Source organism: Octopus sinensis, linkage group LG1 (assembly GCF_006345805.1).
Source record: "Octopus sinensis linkage group LG1, ASM634580v1, whole genome shotgun sequence".
Lineage (NCBI taxonomy): Eukaryota > Metazoa > Mollusca > Cephalopoda > Octopoda > Octopodidae > Octopus > Octopus sinensis.
Window position 1 is genome coordinate 11,310,646 of NC_042997.1, and position 24,032 is coordinate 11,334,677.

The window sequence follows — 24,032 nt, forward strand, 5'->3', positions numbered from 1 at the left end:
ATATTAGAAGACACTTGCCTAAGGTGCCATGTAGTGGGACTGAACCCGGAAACATGTAGTTCGTAAGCAAGCTACTTTATTTTATCGAATTTGCCATAAAGGCATTACATAGAGTATGGTAGCTTGCGGGCTGGACAAGGACATTAATGAGGTGAATGATAATGATACAAGGATGATAAGGATGGGAGAAGACAAAAAGCACCCGCCGACTTGCTTTTCTAAAACATTGTTTTTTTTTTTTTTTGTAAAAAAAAAATACTGTGGTATCAAACCTCTTACAATATTGTTACACTTTTATGGGCAAAAATGTTCATTACAATTGAAAATAATTACATCAATGAGTCTTTAATAAACTTTTTTTGTGTCCTGCAGGCATTCCAGCAACTGCAAATTGGGGTCCTTCACACATGATCTATACTCTTCCTTTGAGTCCATTATGTGATAAAGGTTCCTTTCTTCCAGAATCCGAGCAGCCACCTGCGGAGGCCACCCTGGAACGCAAGTCGAGTCTATTAGGTCCCGACTATCAAAGGATCTTTCTATATAGTTCTCTATAGCCCCTCCTCTGAGATAGAAGATGACATGTTCTTCAACATTTCCACTGGGAGGGGCCTTCTTCCCCAACTTCCGGTGGCTCATGTTCCACCGAAGGGGTTTCGGAACATGCTGCCGGTGCACCAGCAACCGCCGCGATGCCCGTTTTTCTTTCTTTTCTTTTTTCCCCCTTTTTTCGTGTCAGGAGAGTGAGGTTCCTCCAGTTTGTCCGTATGTCCCTCCTTCCCTCCTGCCACCATAGGATCCATTGGTTGGCAATCATTGTTGTCCACCTTTTTTTTCCTTTCGAGGGGGTTACCTCCTCCTCAACTTTTTCTACACCTCCCTCCTTTATATGCTCAGGAGGCTCCGTTGGAGGAAAAGCATCCTCCTCTATTAATTTTTCCAGTGCCCTTGCATGGTTGTTGGGGCACTTCCTCTTAATGGGACCCAATTCCAGGCACAGGTTACACTTGGTGGGGGGGGGGGGGGGCGTCCTTCAAGAGTCATCGGAAACCTAGAACCGGCCATCTTTAGAAAATCTGGAAAGACTAGATCTTTTGCTGATTGGGTTCATAGGGTCAAAATTGTTTTCGACCCCACCCAATCAGCCACAGGGAGCATTCTAACATTCAAGAGCCTGGCTCCGCTGCCACCCAGACCCCAGCGGATGGTATCCTCTATCCACTCAGGCTCCATTCCGGGTGGCAGGCCACTCACCCAGGCTCTTAATTTCCTTCCACGATATGTGGGGAGAAACAAAATTTTTTCCCCTTCCAGGGGCTGACGAGCAAACAAGCTAGCCTCTTTAGGGGTGTCAAACAGTAACCACTCTGTTGCAAATTTGACACCCCTTGCAATATACTTGATAGTTGGTAGGTATTCTGTCAACTCTTTTTCAATTTCGTCCTGAGAGAACATAGTGATGGTGTCGAGTGACTTGGAGTATGTCCTCAACACCACCATTCTCTCATTTTGGTCCTCTATCCACTGCTTGGGGGGCACAATTTCCCACTCCAGCACAGTGGTTTTCTTTGTTGCCATGATTTAAAACCACAAAGAAACAAAAAAGAGTTCAACAAAAGTTCAAATGTTCTAAATAAAAGTTCAGTAATAAACACAAAAAAAGAATGGAAAGACAGAGCAGAAAAAAGAACGAAGGAAGACAGTTCAATCAACGGCAACACAATTCCACAACTCTGATACAGGTACTCCAGCTGAAAAAATAATCCTTCCTGCCTTGGTACTCCTTGGTAATCCAGAGAAAATTCACAGACATGAAGACAATTTTCGTAAACAAATTAATTTTTGCGGAGGGGCTACACCTCCTCAAAAAATACAATTCTCACTGCAAAGTGAGCCTTTATGTATGACCACAGGCAGGCAAATGTCTGGAGTAGAGTGGAGACTGTTGTTCACCAAAAAATATTCAATGCAGGGCAACAAACTCCACTAAGCCCTCAAAAAAATACAACAAACACCTACCTGTAGTCGAGCCTCAAAGTTCAATATTTCACGATGAAAGATGTGACATCAAGCAGCCGCAAAAAAAGACGTCCGTCTACGACAAGCATAAGGAAGCTACTTACCACACAGCTACTCCTACGCCTATAAGTAAGTCATTTTTTCCATTTTTTTTTTCATTCAAATTCATGCAATAGAGAGTGTTTGAGCTAAATATGATGATTTTCTTTTTATGCTTCTTTTGAGAAACAGCTTGCTGTATTGATGAATAATCGATAGCATTGGAGAGCATAAAAATTGAAGTCTTAGTTGAGAAAAAAATGGGATCTTTTCGGTTTGACCGGCAGCTTTTTCTAGCGGTGTCATAAGAAATTGTCACCCATAATTATGACCCTAGTATCGATCTATTGCATTTCAATCCGTTTTATGGTTAGGGTTAGGGTTGGGGGGAAGGGTACATTTTTTCTTCAGAAATGTAAACAAACCCAATCTGTTTCCTAAACGAGGGACATATTCATACGGCACAGAATGTTTTCACCTCAATAGACGTCATTGATTGGTTGAAATTGCAGAAATTGAAGAAAAAAACAACAAATATCATACAAACTATAGAATTTTCTCAATAAAGCCAAGAGAAAAAGATGTTTTATAAACACATTCTACCAGTATACGAAGTTTAAAAGTGTTTAGTTACGTGGGAATTATTTTAAAAAACTGCCGGTCAAACCGAAAAGATCCAAAAATGTTGCTGACATGAAAGACTAGAAGCCATCTGAACATTGGAATAGGGCTACCTGTATCATGCTTGCTTGTGTTGGGTATCAAAACACTGATAACATGACTGCTCAATTCTCTGTGAGAATTGCCAAGATTAAGACATGACATTTTAGTTGCTATGGAGACTATGAAGTTGTGGCCAGCAGGAAGAGACACAGAAGGCATTCTGGCTGTATCCACATATCTTTGAACAGGGTTTTAGGCTCAATTCAGACAGCTATGTAAAGGTGCTGCAGACTGGGCAAACTTTGGCTGGAGAAGATTGCTACTGGAAGGCCATATGTGTGGCAGCAGTATTCAGTTCCTTCGACGAACTGGCAGAAATGTTAGCACGCCAGGCGAAATGCTTTGCGGTATTTCATCTGCCGTTACGTTCTGAGTTCAAATTCCACCGAGGTCGACTTTGCCTTTCATCCTTTCGGGTTCGATTAAATAAGTACCAGTTACTGGGGTCGATATAATCGACTTAATCCATTTGTTTGTCCTTGTTTATCCTCTCTGTGTTTAGCCCCTTGTGGGTAGTAAAGAAATAAGTATTCAGCTCCTTGTCATATCTCTGGAAAGAATCAGGTGGCTGTTGGAAATTTTCTACATCACCAGCCCCAATCTCTGGCCTACTAATTCTCCCCCGATTGTACATCTTTGTGCATGTCCCCCAACACTGCTTGATGAATGGTGTTAGTTTGTTTACATCCCAATAACTTAGCAGCTCAGTGAAAGCGACAATAAACAACAGGATTAGATAAGTACAGGGGTCAATCTGTTCAACTAATTCCTTCACTGTGGTGCCCCAACACGGCCACAGCCTAATTATTGAAACAAGATAAGATACTAATTTACTCAAAATATTAGAAAAAAGGAGAGAAAACCTTTGATTAAATATTATACCTCAGTAGTCTTTAGATCTGACTGTACAGGGGAGTACTGCATATTTGCATCACCATTCAGTGGTTTGTCAGAAGTTTGAGTGGCAGAGTTTGGTGTCCCTCGATCATCTAAGAAACAAAAAGGTCAAATATTCAGTAACAACTTCGTCTATGGTTTTTAAATATATTTTAAATACAGTAATCCCTCGACTATCATGGATATTACGTTCCAAAATTCCCTGTGATTGGTGAAAATTTGTGAAGTAGAAACAGTACTATATGTGTGTCTGTGTGTGTGTATATATGTATGTATAGGCACGTGGCTTAGTGGTTAGAGTGTTAAACTCCTGATCATAAGGTTATGGTTTTGATTCCTGGACTGGGCGATGCATTGTGTTCTTGAGCAAAACACTTCATTTTCCCGTTGCTCCAGTCCACTCAGCTGGCAAAAATGAGTAATCCTGCGATAGACTGGCGTCCCGTCCAGGTGGGGAATTTCTACACCACTGAAACCGGGAACATTCGAGAAGGGACTTTTTAAAGTGGAAGCACGTGGCTTAGTGGTTCGGGTGTCAGCACCATGATCGAAAGATTGTGGTTTCGATTCCTGGACCAGGCGACACATTGTGTTCATGAGCAAAACACTTCATTTCACGTTGCTCCAGTCCTCTCAGCTCGCAAAAATGAGTTACGCTGTGATGGACTGGCGTCCTGTCCAGCTGGGGAACACATATGCCATTAAAACCGGGAAACCGGGCCCATGAGCCTGGCTAGGCTTTAAAAGGGCGCATTCACTTATATATATATATATATATATCTCATTGTAAATCCAAAACACCACACAGAAATCTATGTCAACTTAAACTGTGATGGGTAAACTATGCTATCGTAAGGGATTACTGCATAGGGTTTTTGGTTTAAACCTTTAGTTCACTCAGCTGGCAAAAGGGAGTAGTTCCTGTATTTAACCCTTTTATTATATTTCTGTTGAGATGCTGTTTCTTTCCATTTTAAATATAAAGACTTTTTTAAAATAACAGTTGTCATTAAGCTAGATTTAGGAACATAAATTGTGACTAAGATTTGGAAGATTTTAATTCAGAACTTTTGAAAACAAGACATTTATACTACAGAACCAGGGGCAGTTTCAGGTGGGTTGGTATCAAAAGGGTTAAAAGAACCAGCCTTGTCACATTCTACATCATGTTTAATCACCCCAAGAACTACATTAAGAGTATGCATGTCTGTGGAGTACTCAGCCACTTGCACATTAAGTTGTAACTGAAGTGCCAGCCTAATCTTTTAGCGTGTCAACTGGTCATATCCATTTCAAATATTGTCTTACATTTGAATGCCAGTGTGAAAAACAGACGTTAAATGCTGACGAGGTACAAGGTAACCAACCTCACTAATGCTGGTGCCATGATAAAATGCTTCCAGTGCACTTTGTAAAAGTGGGTAGCATTAGAAAGGCATTTAGTCACAAAAACCCTGCCTAACTGAAATGGATGAGTGAAATCATATCCTGACTCATCTAGGAGAGCAGTTACTGTGAATAGGTAAATTGATTTTTCTAAGAATTTAATAAATTTAATAAGAATTTAATAGGCATAAGAGTGGCTGTGTGGTAAGTAGCTTGCTTACCAACCACATGGTTCCGGGTTCATTCCCACAGCATAGCACCTTTGGCAAGTGTCTTCTACTATAGGCTCGGGCTGACCAAAGCCTTGTGAGTGGATTTGGTAGACAGAAACCGAAAGAAGCCCGTCATATATATATGTGTGTCTGTGTGTGTGTGTGTGTGTGTGTGTGTGTGGTGTGTGTGTGTGTGTGTGTGTGGGGTGGGGTGTATATGTTTGTCCCCCCCAACATCGCTTGACGACCGATGCTGGTGTGTTTACGTGCCCATAACTTAGCAGTTCGGCAAAAGTGACAGATAGAATAAGTCCTAGGCTTACAAAGAATAAATCCTGGGGTCAATTTGCTCGACTAAAGGCGGTGCTCCAGCATGGCCACAGTCAAATGACTGAAACAAGTAAAAGAGAGAGTCTCTGCTTTATATCTTATCTAGTAAAACCCTCCTATTACAACTCCTTATCATGGCCCGTATGATCAGCTGCCATCACCCCACACTGCCAGTTTCTCTAAGCTTTCCTTGCTGTTTCTGGTAATTCAGAAACTTTAAACAAACCAAGCTCACATAAATGTAAAAAAAAAAAAAAAAAAAAAAAATAAATAAAATTAGAGAGGTCGTTGCCAGAACCACCTGACTGGGCACATAAAAGCACCTACTACACTCTCGGAGTGGTTGGCGTTAGGAAGGGCATCCAGCTGTAGAAACTACCAGATCAAAACTGGAGCCTGGTGCAGCCATCTGGTTCGCCAGCCCACAGTCAAACCCATGCTAGCATGGAAAGCAGACGTTAAACGATGATGATGATGATGATTCTGCTTCATAAATAAAAATCCAATGAACTCACCAACTTGTAAAACTTCATTTAACAATTTGTTCAATTTCTTCTGCCCTTCAATAAAAATATACTGAATTTCATTGATCGTTTCTGAGAAATCCGTTTTTATGTCATCAGTAATTTTCTGCAAGATAAAAATACAATAAAATAACCTTTTTTAGTAAACAGAAAAATGATTTTTTTTTAGAAATCCAAGACCAGAAATTATGGTGAGAATAACATTTAACAGCTACTTTTCCATACTTGCATAGATAAGACAACATTCATTTCTTTTCTGCATTGGGGGAAAAGGTAATTTTGTAAATCAGCTCAAAATTTCATTGATGCTCTAAAAACAGCAATTTGCAGATTAACAGTTTTGGTGTTTTGCAAATAGCAGCCAAATTTCTTTCAATCACACTGAACCATCTTAAAAATGGAAGGATACTAAATAATGTAACCAGATACAAAAAAGAATAAGTTACTTCACTTTTGATCATTAAGTGTGTGGGATTATGGTTGATTCAAAGATAACAAAAAATATATCTTAATCCCTAATACTTATATAGACACAGGAGTGGCTGCATGGTAAGTAGCTTGCTTACCAACCACATGGTCCTGTATCACTACATGGCACCCTGGGCAAGTGTCTACTACAGCCTCAGGCTGACCAAAACCTTGTGAGTGGATTTGGTAGACAGAAACTGAAAGAAGCCCATCGTGTGTGTATATATGTGTGTGTCCACCATCACTTGACAGCTGATGGTGTGTTTACACCCATGTAACTTAGTGGTTCAGCAAAAAACTGCTAGAATAAATACTAGGCTTACAAAGAATAAGTCCTGAGGTTGATTTGTTCAACTAAAGGCAGTGCTCCAGCACAGCCAAATGACTGAAACAAATAAAAGAATTGGTTTCAAATTTCGGCACAAGGCCAGCAATTTCAGGGAAGGTGGGTAAGTCAATTACATCACTCCCAGTGCTCAACTAGTCGTATTGACCCGAAAATGATGAAAGGCAAAGCTGACCTTGGAAAAATTTGAACTTAGAACATTAAAAGCAGATGAAACACTAAGCATTTTGCCCAGTATGTTAATGATTCTGTTAGCTTAACTTATTAATATTAGTGAGTGAAATTTGTTTAAAAACCTGGTTAACAAACAAATTAAACTCATAACAGTGTTGACAACAAAATGTGAAATATGAGAATCTTCCTATGGGTATTATCAGTAGTATCCAAGTCACTAGTTCCCAAACTTTTTAGAGTCGCGACCCACTATTTATCACACCAGTTTATGACGATCCACTTAACTCTACTGAGTTACTAGTGAAATCCATAATGTCTTATTTATTAAATTTTTTTGCTATTTATATTAAATGTGAAATAAAACGTTTTATAACTGTTTCAACGTCTCTATACCCTGTGTGTAAATACTAACACTAATACAAAACCTTGAAGTAGTAACTGTTATCGGCTCGATCAGTGTTATACTTCGCCTAGTTAAAGTTCTCTATAAATAGGTAAAAACAGACCTTTCCTTTTTACGATTACGTACGAATAAATAACTTGAGAAAATGACAACCTCTGATTTGTTAAGTTCGTGAAAAAGCATACTGCTTGATAAAACAACAAGTCTGGTATTGAAAACACAAGTCTTGAACTATCTCGATAGACAGCAGTTAATCAAAGCTAATTTTAAAACTTTTTGCGACCCACTAAGATTCCGCTTGCGACCCTCAGATGGGTCGCGACTCATAGTTTGGGAACCATTGATCCAAGTTATAACATCCAAAAAAAACTGGTGTTCCTTTTGAGGGCCAGAAAATACATCCTCCTGAACAACTAATCACCAACATAACTCAAGTGAGACCTGCAATAAATTACCATTCCCAATTCTGTGACAATGTTGCTAAGATGTGATTTGTGAAAGGAAGACTTGACTGCTATTTTTAGTAGGTTGAACAACCACATAGAAACCCCATTGTTGGCATGCCTGCAGAAAGATACAGGTGACTACTGTACACAGTAAATGTATTATAAAGGTATCACTGACTCAGATAATTTTAATTCTTTGCTTTTAATGGAGTTGGGTGTTAATCCTATCTGCTTAAAACAAAAAAAAACTGTAAACAATGAACAGATGGTTACTAGCAGGGTGAATGTGACATTTTAGGAAAGAGATTAACCCTATAACATTTAATCCAGCCATATCCAGCTCAAATATTCTACCTGTTTTATGTTAAAACCTGATCTAACCTATCACACCAACCCTGCAATGTCATTCTAATAATACAAACACACCGTTGAAATCTTGAAGCTACAAGATAATGCATGATTATCATCATTTAACGTCTATTGTCCATGCTGGCATGGGTTGGACAGTATGACCAGAGCTGGCAAGTTGGAGAGCCGCACCAGACTCAAGTCTGGTTAGGTATGGTTTCTATGGCTGGATACCCTTTCTAACACCAACCACTTTACAGAGTGTGATGGGTGCTTTTACACAGCACTGTATGGGCACTTTAATGTGGTGCATGTGCACTTTAACATGCCAATACATCCGACAAAGAAATCTGAATGCTAAAGGATCAAAACAAGAGGTGAAGAAGGTTGATACAATCAGTATTTCTAAGAAATAGACAAAGGAAAAAATAAAAGAAGGAACCAGTGTACCTGTGATCTTGGTATAGTTGACAGACCAAGATTCTTTACATCATTCTTTGTTTTATTCATGTCTAAAAGAAAAATCACAAATTAATAAAACCATATATTACCACAATTGTTATTGTTTCACATACTTTTTTAAAAAAGAACCCAGAAAATGCTATATATATTCATGCACAGAATTGTTGTTCCCACTGTTTACAAAAAGAGAGATGCCACCTATGAGGGGTTACTGAAAAGGTCCTGATTTCAAGTGTATAGCAAAAGGCTTAGTTCTTCCAAGTCCTTTTACAGGGCTTAGAAAAACTGAAAGTTTGTGATTCTGAGAGGGAAGATGTTGAATAAAATAACTGATACTCCTGTATTTTCTTTTACTCGAAATCAGGAACTTTTCAACCCCTACCTTCAGCCCCCATGAAAGTAGCTAGTTGTCAGTTAACTCCCTCAGTCAATCTTGATTGAAAAGACCTTCGGTCAAAGACACTTGTTTTTTTTCTTACATATAGAAAAGACAGAACCATGTCAGCCAATGTGTGACCTGAGATTCAGCTGTTTCAAGCAGATTAAGCTTGAGAGCTTCTTGTAAAGTCCCTTGTGAGCTTAATGTAGATACCCTGGTTATAGAGTTATGTATCTTGGTTACATCATTAGTTAACAGCTGTTTTCCATGCTGGCATGGGTTGGACAGTTTGATCCAAGCTGGCAAGCTGGACCAAGGTCCTATCTGATTTGGCATGACTTCTGCAGCTGGGTGTGCTTTCTAGTGCCAAACACTTTACAGGGTGTGCTGGATGCTTTTTATGTGGCATTGCACGAGCACTTTAGCATGGCACTTGTACAAGTGCTTTTTATGTGGCACTGACACAGGACCTTCACCAGGGGGAGCAGTATTAACACTTCTGCTGAGGAGTATGGGTTTTGAGTACAGCAAGGGGCCAGGTATCTTGGTCCTTTGTCGTATCGCTTGAAAGGTTCAACATCCTGGGGTTGTCCTTCAGTACTTTGTCCCACATTTTCCTGAGTCTCCATCCTGTGAGGTGTGGTTGTGAAAGGAAGTTGGTGATGGGAGTAGGGTGCAACATTAGTTTCTGACTTGGTACAAAGATCCTCAACATTTTAGGATGAAAGGAAATAGCAAATCTGGAATTCATGCCATTCCCATCAGCTACATAAAGTAAAAATATCTTCAACTGAAGACTGAAACAGCATTGTGGAGTCAGCTTACCATGAATCTACCTGTTGCTCCACATCACACAGCATTATAGAGCATCATAAAGTGGCAAGCTAGCAGAATCATTAGCATGTCGGACAAAATGCTTAGCTCTTTATGTTCAGAGTTCAAATACAACCAAAATCAATTATGTCTTTCATCCTCATGAGCACAATAAAATATAGTACCAATAAAGTAAAAGGTGGTGAGCTGGCAGAAATGTTAGCACGCCAGGAGAAATGCTTAGCAGTATTTTGTCTGCCAGTCAAAGTTCAAATCCCGCTGAGGTTGACTTTGCATTTTATCCTTTTGGGGTCGATTAAATAAATACCAGTTATGCACTGGGATCGATGAAATCGACTCAATCCCTTTGTCCTTGTCTGTCTTGTATATTTAGTCCCCTGTGGGCAATAAAGAAATAAAATGAAGTTCCAATCAAGAACTGGGGTCGATGTAATGGACTTATTCCCCTAAAATTGTTGGCCTTGTGCCAAAATTTAAAACTATGTTGTACAAGGTACAAATCAACATAAAAAGTTTTAAAGCTAAAAGTGACATATCAAATATTCCTGAAAATGAAGAGTAGAAGATATCACAAAACATACCTGAATTTGTTGGAGTAACCAGACGAGGAACTTTACTAGGTTTCGAACTAGTACTTTGATTAAATGCAAGACGTTTCTGGAAATTTGTTGACCAAAGAAGAAGTTTATTGGAATTATATGGAAAAACAAAATGAATTTAAGAAAGAAAGGATCTTTTCAGTTTGAACGGCAGTTTTTAACATAATTTCTAGATAACTAAAAAATTTTAAACTTCGTATACTGATAGAACGTGTTTATAAAACATCTTTTTCTCTTGGCTTTATTGAGAAAATTCTATAGTTTGTAAGATATTTGTTTTTTTTTCTTCAATTTCTGCAATTTCAACCAATCACTGACGTCTATTGAGGTAAAAAAAAACATTCTGTGCCATATGAATATGTCGCTCGTTTAAGAAACAGATGTTTATTTACATTTGTGAAGATAAAAGATACACCACATGGGTTGGAGTTCAGTCCCACTGCATGACACTTTGGAAAAGTGCCTTCTATAGAGAGAGAGAGAGAGAGAGAGAGAGAGAGAGAGAGAGAGCGCGCGTGTGTGTGCGTGTGCGTGTGTACCATCATACCTACCACTTGACAAGTGGTGCTGGTGTGGTTATGTCCCTATGTCAGAATAAGTACCAGGTTAAAAAAAAATAGCAGACGGGTTGCAGCATTTGACAAAAAATTGTTCGATGTGGTGCAGTTTAATGACTTAAGTTTAATGACTTAAGCAAGTCAAGGATAATTCTAGTTCTGAATTTGCTATTTTTTAAAATTTTAAATTACATATACATGCAGAGAAAGGAATTTGTCCTTGACAACAGAACTCGCATAAAATTTACACTTAAACTTCAGTATGATTATAGGACACATTGACATACGAAGTCTCTCATGATCTCTCAACATGCTAGAAATAATAACCGGGTAATAAATTAAGGGCGAAACTAACAGAAGTATTTTAAAAAAGTGGAAACAGAAAATACAAGTGCAAGTATGGTTGCATAGTTAAGGCTGCTTAATTTTAAACACCTAAGTGAAAACCAAAGGGTATTGAGACTGGGTCAATGATAGTCAAGAATTTCTTTTGTTGTACTATAAGAACTAACTTTTTCATTGAGAGAGAGAGAGACAGAGACAGAGAGAGAGATAGAGACAGAGACAGAGAGAGAGATAGAGACAGAGAGAGAGATAGAGACAGAGACAGAGAGAGAGATAGAGATAGAGACAGAGACAGAGAGAGAGATAGAGACAGAGACAGAGACAGAGATAGAGACAGAGACAGAGACAGAGAGAGAGATAGAGACAGAGACAGAGACAGAGAGAGAGAGAGACAGAGACAGAGAGAGAGATAGAGACACAGAGACAGAGAGAGAGATAGAGACAGAGAGAGAGATAGAGACAGAGACAGAGAGAGAGATAGAGATAGAGACAGAGACAGAGAGAGAGATAGAGACAGAGACAGAGATAGAGACAGAGACAGAGACAGAGACAGAGAGAGAGATAGAGACAGAGACAGAGAGAGAGATAGAGACAGAGACAGAGAGAGAGATAGAGACAGAGACAGAGAGAGAGATAGAGACAGAGACAGAGACAGAGACAGAGAGAGAGATAGAGACAGAGACAGAGAGAGAGATAGAGACAGAGACAGAGACAGAGATAGAGACAGAGACAGAGATAGAGACAGAGATAGAGACACAGAGAGAGAGACACAGAGAGAGAGACACAGAGAGAGAGACACAGAGAGAGAGACACAGAGAGAGAGACACAGAGAGAGAGACACAGAGAGAGAGACACAGAGAGAGAGACACAGAGAGAGAGACACAGAGAGAGAGACACAGAGAGAGAAACACAGAGAGAGAGACACAGAGAGAGAGAGACACAGAGAGAGAGACACAGAGAGAGAGAGACAGAGACAGAGAGAGAGACACACAGAGAGAGAGACACAGAGAGAGAGACACAGAGATAGAGAGACACAGAGATAGAGAGACACAGAGACACAGAGATAGAGAGACACAGAGACACAGAGATAGAGAGACACAGAGACACAGAGATAGAGAGACACAGAGACACAGAGATAGAGACACAGAGATAGAGAGACACAGAGACACAGAGACAGAGACACAGAGACACAGAGACACAGAGACACAGAGACACAGAGACACAGAGACACAGAGACACAGAGACACAGAGACACAGAGACACAGAGACACAGAGACACAGAGACACAGAGATAGAGACACAGAGATAGAGACACAGAGATAGAGACACAGAGATAGAGACACAGAGATAGAGACACAGAGATAGAGACACAGAGATAGAGACACAGAGATAGAGACACAGAGATAGAGACACAGAGATAGAGACACAGAGATAGAGACACAGAGATAGAGACACAGAGATAGAGACAGAGAGAGAGACACAGACAGAGAGACACAGAGACACAGAGACAAAGACACAGAGACAAAGACACAGAGACACAGAGACAGAGACACAGAGACAGAGACACAGAGACAGAGACACAGAGACAGAGACACAGACACAGAGACACAGAGAGACAGAGAGACGAGATACAGAGACACGGAGATACAGAGACACGGAGATACAGAGACACGGAGATACAGAGACACGGAGATACAGAGACACGGAGATACAGAGACACAGAGATACAGAGACAACGGAGATACAGAGACACGGAGATACAGAGACACGAGACACAGAGAGACGGAGATACAGAGACACGGAGATACAGAGACACGGAGATACAGAGACACGGAGATACAGAGACACGGAGATACAGAGACACGGAGATACAGAGACACGGAGATACAGAGACACGGAGATACAGAGACACGGAGATACAGAGACACGGAGATACAGAGACACGGAGATACAGAGACACGGAGATACAGAGACACGGAGATACAGAGACACGGAGATACAGAGACACGGAGATACAGAGACACGGAGATACAGAGACACGGAGACAGAGACACGGAGACAGAGAGACAGAGACAGAGACAGACAGACAGAGAGAGACAGAGACACAGACAGAGAGAGAGACAGAGACACGGAGACAGACAGAGAGAGACAGAGACACGGAGACAGACAGAGAGAGGCAGAGACACGGAGACAGACAGAGAGAGGCAGAGACACGGAGACAGACAGAGAGAGGCAGAGACACGGAGACAGACAGAGAGAGGCAGAGACACGGAGACAGACAGAGAGAGGCAGAGACACGGAGACAGACAGAGAGAGGCAGAGACACGGAGACAGAGAGAGAGGCAGAGACACGGAGACAGAGAGAGAGGCAGAGACACGGAGAGAGACAGAGAGAGAGGCAGAGACACGGAGACAGACAGAGAGAGGCAGAGACACGGAGACAGAGAGAGGCAGAGACACGGAGACAGAGAGAGGCAGAGACACGGAGACAGAGAGAGGCAGAGACACGGAGACAGAGAGAGGCAGAGACACGGAGACAGAGAGAGGCAGAGACACGGAGACAGAGAGAGGCAGAGACACGGAGACAGAGAGAGGCAGAGACACGGAGACAGACAGAGGCAGAGACACGGAGACAGAGAGAGGCAGAGACACGGAGACAGAGAGAGGCAGAGACACGGAGACAGAGAGAGGCAGAGACACGGAGACAGAGAGAGGCAGAGACAGAGAGACACGGAGACAGAGAGACAGAGAGACAGAGGGAGAGAGACAGAGAGAGAGAGGGAGACAGAGAGAGGCAGAGACACGGAGGCAGAGACACGGAGACAGACAGACAGAGACACGGAGACAGACAGACAGAGACACGGAGACAGACAGACAGAGACACGGAGACAGACAGACAGAGACACGGAGACAGACAGACAGAGACACGGAGACAGACAGAGACAGAGGGAGAGAGAGAGAGACAGACAGAGACACGGAGACAGACAGACAGAGGGAGAGAGAGAGAGACAGACAGAGACAGAGGGAGAGAAAGAGACAGAGGGAGAGAGATACAGAGAGACAGAGGGAGAGAGAGAGAGAGACACAGACAGAGACAGAGACAGAGAGAGAGACAGACAGAGAGAGAGAGGGAGACAGAGACAGACAGAGAGAGAGAGGGAGACAGACAGACGAGAGAGAGAGGGAGAGAGAGAGGGAGAGAGAGAGGGGGAGAGAGACAGAGGGGGAGAGACAGAGGGAGAGAGACAGAGAGACAGAGGGGGAGAGACAGAGAGACACAGAGAGAGAGAGAGAAGAGAGAGAGAGAGAGAGAGAGAGAGAGAGAGAGAGAGAGAGAGAGAGAGAGAGAGAGAGAGGGACGCGCAGACACAAACACAGGCAAAGAGAAGAACAAAGAGAAGAACAAAGAGGACATAGAGAAGGACAAACTTCAGTGGTAAGACAAACAGACCGTTGGCCTATTTTATTTCACTAATGTTATTAATAGCTTTTACTTTGAGACGTCAGACTTTTACGTCAGACTCTGCAAAGGTCGACAATGAAAGACAACCATCGTAGATAACTAGAAACTTTGTTAAGTTTGACACCCGATCGATCAGTTAAAGTTGCATTCCTTAACATGTGCCTCTATTTTCTGTATCCATCTAGTTATAAATCTGAAACCTCATGTCTATTATTAGAAATCGATCAACCATCGAGACAAATTATTTGAAACAGATTTGAGATGGCATCTTTGAAAATAAGCCATAATACTATTCGCTGAACCCAAACATGGCAATTAAGTAAAATACCCCGTATTATCAGCAACAAAAAGACAAAGATTAAAACAGCAAATTCTACGCAAAGAATTTATCGAACTGACTAATTTCTGCTACGCTATTTTTTCCTACGACTCCAGATTGATATCCTCATAAGTATAGACCTTGTCTCTTAAATTGAGATCATGCATCAACAATAACAGTACTTAATGGTTTCTCGGTTATTTATAGGCATAAATTTACCCCTCCCTCACACCGATTATTTTTTTCTTCAGATCTTTCAGAGACAAACATTTTCTCGTGAAATTTTCAAAATACCTTTCGAATGGTGTAGAATTTAATTAAATCGAAATTCAATGAGACATTAAAAAAAATAAAACCTGGTAAGCGCACACACATACTGATATATTGGATGGCCCAAAAAGTACGTTTAAAGTTATTCAGCCTCTTTCGCATTCATATTTTAACATTTTGTATCTTAATTACAAAAAAAGTATGAAACCATACTGTAATTTAGTTAACTGTAAGATAGAAATTTAAATGTAATAAAATGTTATGAAAGGAATTTAAACTGCCTACGTTATAACTGTAAACCTACTTTTGGACCACACTGTATATCTACAGAAGTACAATGATTTTAACCCATAAAGCACTGGTATTTGCAGTTACATACCATGGACTGCTGAGAACATTTTATGAAAATAAGACTACCATGCACACACAAAAAAAATAGCTAAAGTATCTTAGTATATAGGTGCAGGAGTGGCTGTGTGCTAAGTAGCTTGCTTATCAACCACACGGTTCCGGGTTCAGTCCCACTACGTGGCACCTTGGGCGAGTGTCTTCTACTATAGCCTCGGGCCAACCAAAGCCTTGTGAGTGGATTTGGTAGATGGAAACTGAAAGAAGCCCGCCGTGTATATATATATATTTGACAACCGATGCTGGTGTGTTTACATCCCCGTAACTTAGCCCGATAGAATAAGTACTAGGCTTACAAAGAATAAGTCCTGGGGTCGATTTGCTCGACTAAAGGCGGTGCTCCAGCATGGCCACAGTCAAATGACTGAAGCACGTAAAAGAGTAAAAGAGAGTATGCGTGTCCGTGTGTATGTGCGCGCGCCCACCAAATTTTTCTTTTATTTCATTAAATTCCGATATAATCATAATCTACGCAATGTGAAAGGTATTACTTGTTTCTGTCAGACTTGCCATGCTGGAGCACCACCTTGAAGGATTTTTAGTCGACTGAATCGACCCCACTACTACTTTTTAAACCTGGTACTTATTCTATCGGTCTCTTGTCAAACCGCTAGGTCACGGGGACGTAAACACACCAACACTGGTTGTCAAGCAATGGCGGGGGACAAACAGTCACAAAGACACACACAAGGCTTTGGTCAGCACGAAGCTATAGTAGAAGGCACTTGTCCAAGGTGCCACACAGGAGTGAACCTAGAACCACGTCGTTGAGAAGCAAACTTCTTACCGCACGACCACACCTGCGCCTATTCGTAGAAAATTAAGCAATGCCAATTTTTGGAAAGTTAAATCTAGTCAGAGGTTGGGGTCACACTTGTATATGTTTGCCTTTTATTAAATACTAGCAGTATCGCCCGGCGTTGCTCGGGTTTGTAAGGGAAATAACTATAAAGCATTTTTAGAGAGTTATAGCCAAAGCATTTTTAGAGTTATAGCCAAAAAATGGAAAAAAAATGGTAATTTTTTTTTTTAGTTAAAAAGGTCGAGTTGCGTCCCCATGACAGTCTGTGGTTTGTGTTTCTTATTCTCGACCCCATGTCGAATTTATCGATTTTTTTCAGAACTGGGGGAACTTTTCAAAATTTTCGCTGCGTTAGTTTTGAATTATGACATTGGGCTATGTGTGTGTCAAGTTTCATCAGAATCGGTTGAAAGCCGTGGTCAGGGTGAGGGTACAACCTAACAGACACACAGAAACACACACAGACAAACTGCCTTTTATATATAGAGAGATTAACAGTTTAAGAAAAATCCTTCGTTCGGATTTTGCAAGAGCTTATTTTCAGGTTAGGGTTTAATTTTAGTGAAAATGCTACGGCAAGGAAGGATAAGCACGCATACATTTAGAAAAAAAGCCAAAATACAAAATTAAGGAAGAACAATTTCTCACCTTCGACGTTACAGTTTCGGAGGATTGCCTAAAATAAAAATTAAAATTAATGAGATGGTTTTTTTTCCTGTCAATTTAAAAACCGAGCCATCTTTCATTAGTAGATATTTGTTAAAGAAGGAATACAGTAATACCTCGTCATATCGCGGTTCACCTATCGCGCATTCTGAACTTCGCGGTTCACCTATCGGGCACTCAGCACCTCGCGCATTTTTCTGGCTTCATATGTAAATTTATATTGCGGATCCCACAGTATATAGCAGGTAACAGTACCATCAGTTAAATACTGAGAATGATAGAATTCAGGTACGATTTGAACTCAAAATACAGAAGGTCGAACCTAATGACTATAGGGTATTTATTTAGCCCAGCTAACCTTATTATTTCCCCAATGACTAATATATCATTAACATAGGTTTTGAAGCCGTTAATATATATATATATATATATATATATATATATATATATAAAGTGAAGTTGTGTGAGTGTCTGTCTCTTACGATTTAGATTCCTAACTACTCCCACATTTTGCGGTGCAGTTTAACCAAAACCGGGTATCTAATAGTCGTCATTCATATCGAGCCCTTCTGGGTATTAGCGTGCGTCAACGATGAGTCTACGATTTTTTCAAAAATTTACCATCATTTTTTCCATTTTAATGCATTTTTTCGCTATTATATAAGGGAAGTAACTCTAAAAATGTCTACGATCAGTCAACCATTTTTAATGCATTGTTTTGGTATTTTGGGGCTATAACTCTCTAATAATGCTTATATAGTTATTTCCCTTACAAACCATAGCAACGCCGGGCGATACTGCTAGTTATATAATAATAATCCTTTCTACAGTAAGCACAAGGCCTGGAATTTTTGGGGAGGGGTTAAGATGATTACATCAACCCCAGTGTTTCATTATTACTTAATTTTTCGACGAAAGGTAAATTGACCTTAGTGGAATTTGAACTCAGAACATAGCAACGAGCAAAACACCGAAGCATTCCGTCCAGCCTACTAATGATTCTGCCAGCTCACCGCTTTGTAGTAGTAGTAGTAATAATTTTGTCGCAAGGGCAGCAATTTTTTGGGAGGGTATAAATCGATTACATCGACCCCATTTGAGTGCTATTGTATTTTCATAATTAAATATTAGTACTTAAATGAATATTGTTAAAATATTTTATGTATAGTGGACGTATAACCAATTTATTGCACAAACTTCAGTCTGAAACAGTTTTTCCATGGCCAATGAAAAATTATCGTGGATCCCCAATTTACTATACTGCATCCGTGGACCCCACAAAATCTTATGTGGACCCTGGCTGAGAGCCCCTGCAGTACGGTGTCAGTATGACGAGATGATATTCACGATTTTTTGGTGTAGCCACTTTATGTCATAAGGCAAGGCTGTGTGGGTGAATAATGTCGCCTAGTTTTATATGTATATGAAATTGCAAGCACTTCATAAATACACTGGACAATATCAACATCTGCCTATTCTATAATTATTACGTCTGCCGTTACGCTCTGAGTTCAAATTCCGCCGAGGTCGACTCGAGGTCGGCAAATAAAGTATACCAGTTACGCACTGGGGTCGATGTAATCGACTTAATCCCTTTGTCTGTCCTTCTTTGTCCCCTCTATGTTTAGCCCCTTGTGGGCAATAAAGAAATATATTCTATAATTATAGCAGAAAGCCTAAAGAGGAACGGGCGATCTTTCGGTACTAGATACATAGCTGTCACTTATAAACCCGTGTGGGTTTATTTACATTTCTGAAGAAAAAAGAAACCGTTCCCCTAACCCTACCCCCCCTATATATATATATGGGGGGGGGGGGGTTAGGGTTAGGGGAACGGTTTCTTTTTTCTTCAGAAATGTATATGTGGGGGGGGGGGTAGGGTTAGGGGAACGGTTTCTTTTTTCTTCAGAAATGTAAATAAACCCACACGGGTTTATAAGTGACAGCTATGTATCTTGTACCGAAAGATCGCCTTGATTATCTGCTATAATAATACTCTTGTGTTTTTCCCCCATCACAGCATATGAATGAGAAAGGAAGAAGTGATAGATGAATAAGGAAGGAGGGAGTGATGACAAACTAGTAGTGGGATGATGGAAATTCTACGGTAAAAAAAAAAAAAAAAAAAAAAAAAGAAAAAGATCAGCGTTTCAACTGTGAGTTAATTGTGTGTATGTAAAAGGCAAGTGTCTGTCTGTAATGGACGCGAGATGGTGAACATTCAACGCTGAAAAGAACTGAGAGTATGTGTGTGCGTGTTCAAAAGAAGTATGTGAAAGCATGTGTGAACTAGCGTTCTTTCACTAACAAACGATTATCGATGTCACATCTCAGACAACCACTAGATAACATTGACAAGTGTATTGATTTACCATCCATATTCTGTTTTATTAAAAATAATTACAATCACACACCTACACAAACATACACATCTCATCAGAGAAAATATTTATTGCCTGAGCGTATCAAGAATATAAAACGACTGCAGTTGAAAAGTATAGTATAAATTTGGTAATAAAAGAATTATTCAACTAAAAACTTGGTTTTGTACCTTACTTATAAAATACTACAATTAGCCATCATTTTTGACGGTACTGGGCTAGCTAATATATATGTATATATAAACACTAAGATGATATCAACAAAAATAAGTAGAATAACATATGGTGTCGAATCTTTCTGAAAGGACCTGAAGGGTTCAAACGGGCATTAGAAAATAGAACAAATAACTATAACAAGAATTTTGGCAAACTGCCAGAAGCTGCTCAAATATGCGTGGAATGAACTAATTATTACCAGCATTCAAAAACGTTAATAGGAACCCTTGGTTTTATCAAATATATAAGAAGTAACGTTATTCTTAGTTATTCTACGAAAAAACAAAAAAATAGTGGAGTGTCATTTTTCTTATATAAATTTCTTCAGATAAAAAATTTTTCTTGGTGTCACAGCTTGTAATGGGGAGTAGTAGTAATTGTTTCTGATATAGGGTACAGAAACAAAAATTTTGGTGAAAAGGAAAGCAGTTGAGTTCTTGTCATCGTTAGCGGCTCACTTTACAGAAGTGTCAGGTGATGCCAGTGAAGGTGCTTGGCTGTTCCAACGCCTTAGTCTCGCCATCGCTCGCGGTTATGCCGTGAGCGTGTTGGCTTGCTTCCGTTGAGCCTTGTAGGGTGCAACCGATTGAAGCGCTTAGTGCTGAATTGTTGTGGTTTTTTCTTTCGTTCATGATTGTTTTCTTCGGATTTGTATTTTAAGGTGGAATACTTAGGTAATTTTAGAATTCTTACACTTTTGATCCATAGAGTATATTGGCCAAGATACTGGGGTATCTGGAAAATCCCTGGAGAAGGACATCATGCTCGGAATGGTCAGTGGTAAGAGGCCGACCAAGAACCCGCTGGCTTGACACCATCAAGAGTGACACGGGAATGGACATAGCCAATCTGAAAGAAGCGACCCAGGATAGAACTGGCTGGAAGACACTGATCCATCGAGTAACCGAGAGTCGACTTCGACTGAGCGGATTGATAGATAGACTTAGGTAATTAAGTACGCCATAACAAGTGTGTAAAATAAAATTAAAAAATCACTATCTAAAAAAAAAACAAAAAAAAGTCAAGATAACCACAGTACTTGACTGGTACTTTATTTTAATCGGTTCCAGAGAGATGAAAAGCAAAATTTATTTGGGCAAGATCTGAACGGAGGACGTAAGTAGCCGGAAGAAATACAAAGCATTTTTGGATACCCTAATGATTCTGCTCACTCCAGTCATGTAATAATCTGTTCTACTATAGGTACAAGGCCTGAAATTTTGTAGGAGGAAGTCAATTATACGATCTCAGTATTCAACTGGCACGTATTTTTTCGACTTCGAAAGGACGAGAGGCAAAGCCAGCTTTGGCGGAACGTAAAGCCGGAAAAAAAAAAAAATGGCGTTAGGTAATATTGTCCGGAATGTTAACGATTCTGCCAACTCAGTGTCTTGGTAATCATAATTCTAACAATAATAGATCAGCTGTGTAATCATAATTCTTATCATTGGAAGTAAAAACTACTGAATACAAGGATTTTACGAAAAAGAACAAAGTGAAACGATGAACTTAAAAGGTTTCGTGTCCAGGAAGAAGAAATATGAGGTGAAGTGCATTATTCATCCCGAAAGTGTTAACGGATAAATGAAGCAGGATAAGAACTAGTTGTAGGGGGTTCTACTTAAGAGTGGCCCCCGGTGCGCGCACTCGCGTACTCGCGCATCCGCGCTAGCTAGTCGTAACTAGTCGATCCTACAACGACTACCTAGTAAAATAAATAAAACACAAAATAAATAATTTTTTTGGATCTTTTCGGTTTGGACGGCAGTTTTTTCTAGCGGTGTCATATGAAATTGTCACCCATAATTATGACCCTAGTATCGATCTATTGCATTTCAATCTGTTTTAGGGTTAGGGTTAGGGGGAAGGGTATCTTTTTTTCTTTAGAAATGTAAATAAACCCAATCTATTTCTTAAACGAGGGACATATTCATACGGCACAATGTTTTCACCCCAATAGACGTCATTGATTGGTTGAAATTGCAGAAATTGAAAAAACAACAAATATTTTCTCAATAAAACCAAGAGAAAAAGATGTTTTATAAACACATTCTATCAGTATACGAAGTTTAAAAGTGTTAAGTTACGTGGAAATTATTTTAAAAAACTGCCGTTCAAACCGAAAAGATTCAATAATTTTCTTACACAAAGTAAATAATTTTTTTAAACAAAGTAAATAAAACACAAAGTAAGGATCGACTGGTCACGACTAGCTAGCGCGGATGCGCGAGTACGCGCACCGGGACCACTCTTCTTAAGTAATACCGCTGTAGGGTTTGCAAAGGAAGTTCTTTCACTTAAATTGATCGTACATTTCTGTGGTAATACATCGCAAATAAAAAAGCTTCCTCTTCTAGTTATTATAAAGTAGCTAAGACGTTAAGAAAGATCTCATGCTTAAAATTGATAAAGTATTTCGATAGTTTAAAAAAGAAAAAAAAAAAAAAGACACTGAAATTGAGTTTCTGTTTGACTAAGATATGAGTTTTTACGTGTACATTTTTAGAAGGCAATGCGATGTGCTGAAAATTTGGGTTCCATATTTATCATATCCAGCAACCATATTTAGAAATATCTCTTAATTGGCATGAAAAGCGACTCGTCTCTGTAGGCTTATTGTTTTCTAAGCTGTTGAATGATATATATTAATAAAAGCTTTTGAAAGTATTTCGAAAACTTCACTTTTATCATAAAAAATTTTACTTAAAACAGGCTTCTTCGAAATTAAAAGAAAAATAATAAATATTGAATATGTATATTTTACAAGGGATTATTGAATAAATTTAATCTTTTTCTATTATTTCATGTGTGTTAAGAGTTAAATCAACAAACATCTGTTTCCTACTCTTTACACATAGGAAATAATGTAACCACAAAAAATAATTATAAAAAAAAGAACTTGCTTCGACAATAACTACTTACTCCATATTTCGTGAGCTGATAAACCACTTGGAAATTGAATTTGCTTTATCGACCAGGGGGTTATTAGACATTAATAAAATAGTCTACCCAAACTTAATAACTTTATACGCACGTATTTGCATTATTACATCTGTAAATAGCCAATCAGATAGAAGATAATTTGAAATACTACCCCACTCCTAATTTCACAGATCAGATTTTATATAAAACTTTAAGAGAACACGAAGGAACGAAGTTCGAACTAGTACGTTGGCACCAATCAATCGGTAAAGTCCCAAATACAATTTGTTGTGTTGTATAAGTAACCAACAATTGGAAACCTCTGACCAAGGGCAGATATGGAATATCTAGACGTAGATTATAATTCTAAATTTTTCCAGTCCTTTTCATACAACGAGAGGAAAATAGTTAAAATAGAGCGACGTGGTCCGACCCGTAAGTCGAAAGAATCAGACCCGTAAGCTTACGGGTCGGCCCACGCTGGATAGTCACGCTCTAGGTGACCGTCGCACCCCAAAGGGGTCAAGACTATATTGAGGGCTTGCAGTCGGCAGGTGGACGTCTCCGGGATCGTTCGGCAGGATGCCCGAGAGTTCAGCCTAAGACGCCGTCAGCCCGGCGGGTGGCCGCCGCCTTCACGCCACCTTGCTTTCTCCGTTCGTCCACGCGCCGCGGGGCCGTTAGCGGCAGGCCTGCGCCGGTCGCCCGTTCCTCCGCCGCGTTACCGTGCCCGAAATCGAAAGAACGAACCTAAGCTCGCGGTTTGGCCCACGTACGCGTGTTCTGTTTATTTATATTTATACAAGTATAATGCTGATTTTCTGGTACCCTTGGTTCTAGTTCCATACCGGATTATGCTGTAAAGGTTAAATGTAAGCAAAATTAGACGAAGAATTTCTACAAATCACCAATCAAATATTAAGATGACTACAAAAGGATACCTAACTTCCTCTTGTCGTCTGACATATAGCGGGAAATTCAACTGTCACAATATAAATATAGAAAAAAAAAATTAAAATAAGCATAGAACCAGTTACCGGTTTAAAAAATGATTGGATCTATTCTCCACTTGTTATCTGGTGCCATCTATATAA

At 39.9% G+C, this 24,032-nt stretch overlaps 1 protein-coding gene across 1 annotated transcript in view; it reads right to left on the bottom strand.

Annotated features, from left to right (window-relative positions):
- The window catches only part of LOC115218381 (kinesin-like protein KIN-14C), a 46,704-nt gene extending 23,721 nt beyond the window's left edge, over nucleotides 1–22,983 (bottom strand). The window contains exons 1-6 of the mRNA XM_029788163.2: nucleotides 22,939–22,983; nucleotides 17,402–17,429; nucleotides 10,572–10,647; nucleotides 8,766–8,827; nucleotides 6,122–6,236; nucleotides 3,664–3,770 (exon numbers count right to left, since the gene is read on the bottom strand). Coding sequence (XP_029644023.1) covers nucleotides 3,664–3,770; nucleotides 6,122–6,236; nucleotides 8,766–8,827; nucleotides 10,572–10,647; nucleotides 17,402–17,429; nucleotides 22,939–22,943 — 393 coding nt within the window. The 5' untranslated portion in view covers nucleotides 22,944–22,983. The remainder of the gene's footprint in view (nucleotides 1–3,663; nucleotides 3,771–6,121; nucleotides 6,237–8,765; nucleotides 8,828–10,571; nucleotides 10,648–17,401; nucleotides 17,430–22,938) is intronic.
- Nucleotides 22,984–24,032: the final 1,049 nt, after the last annotated feature.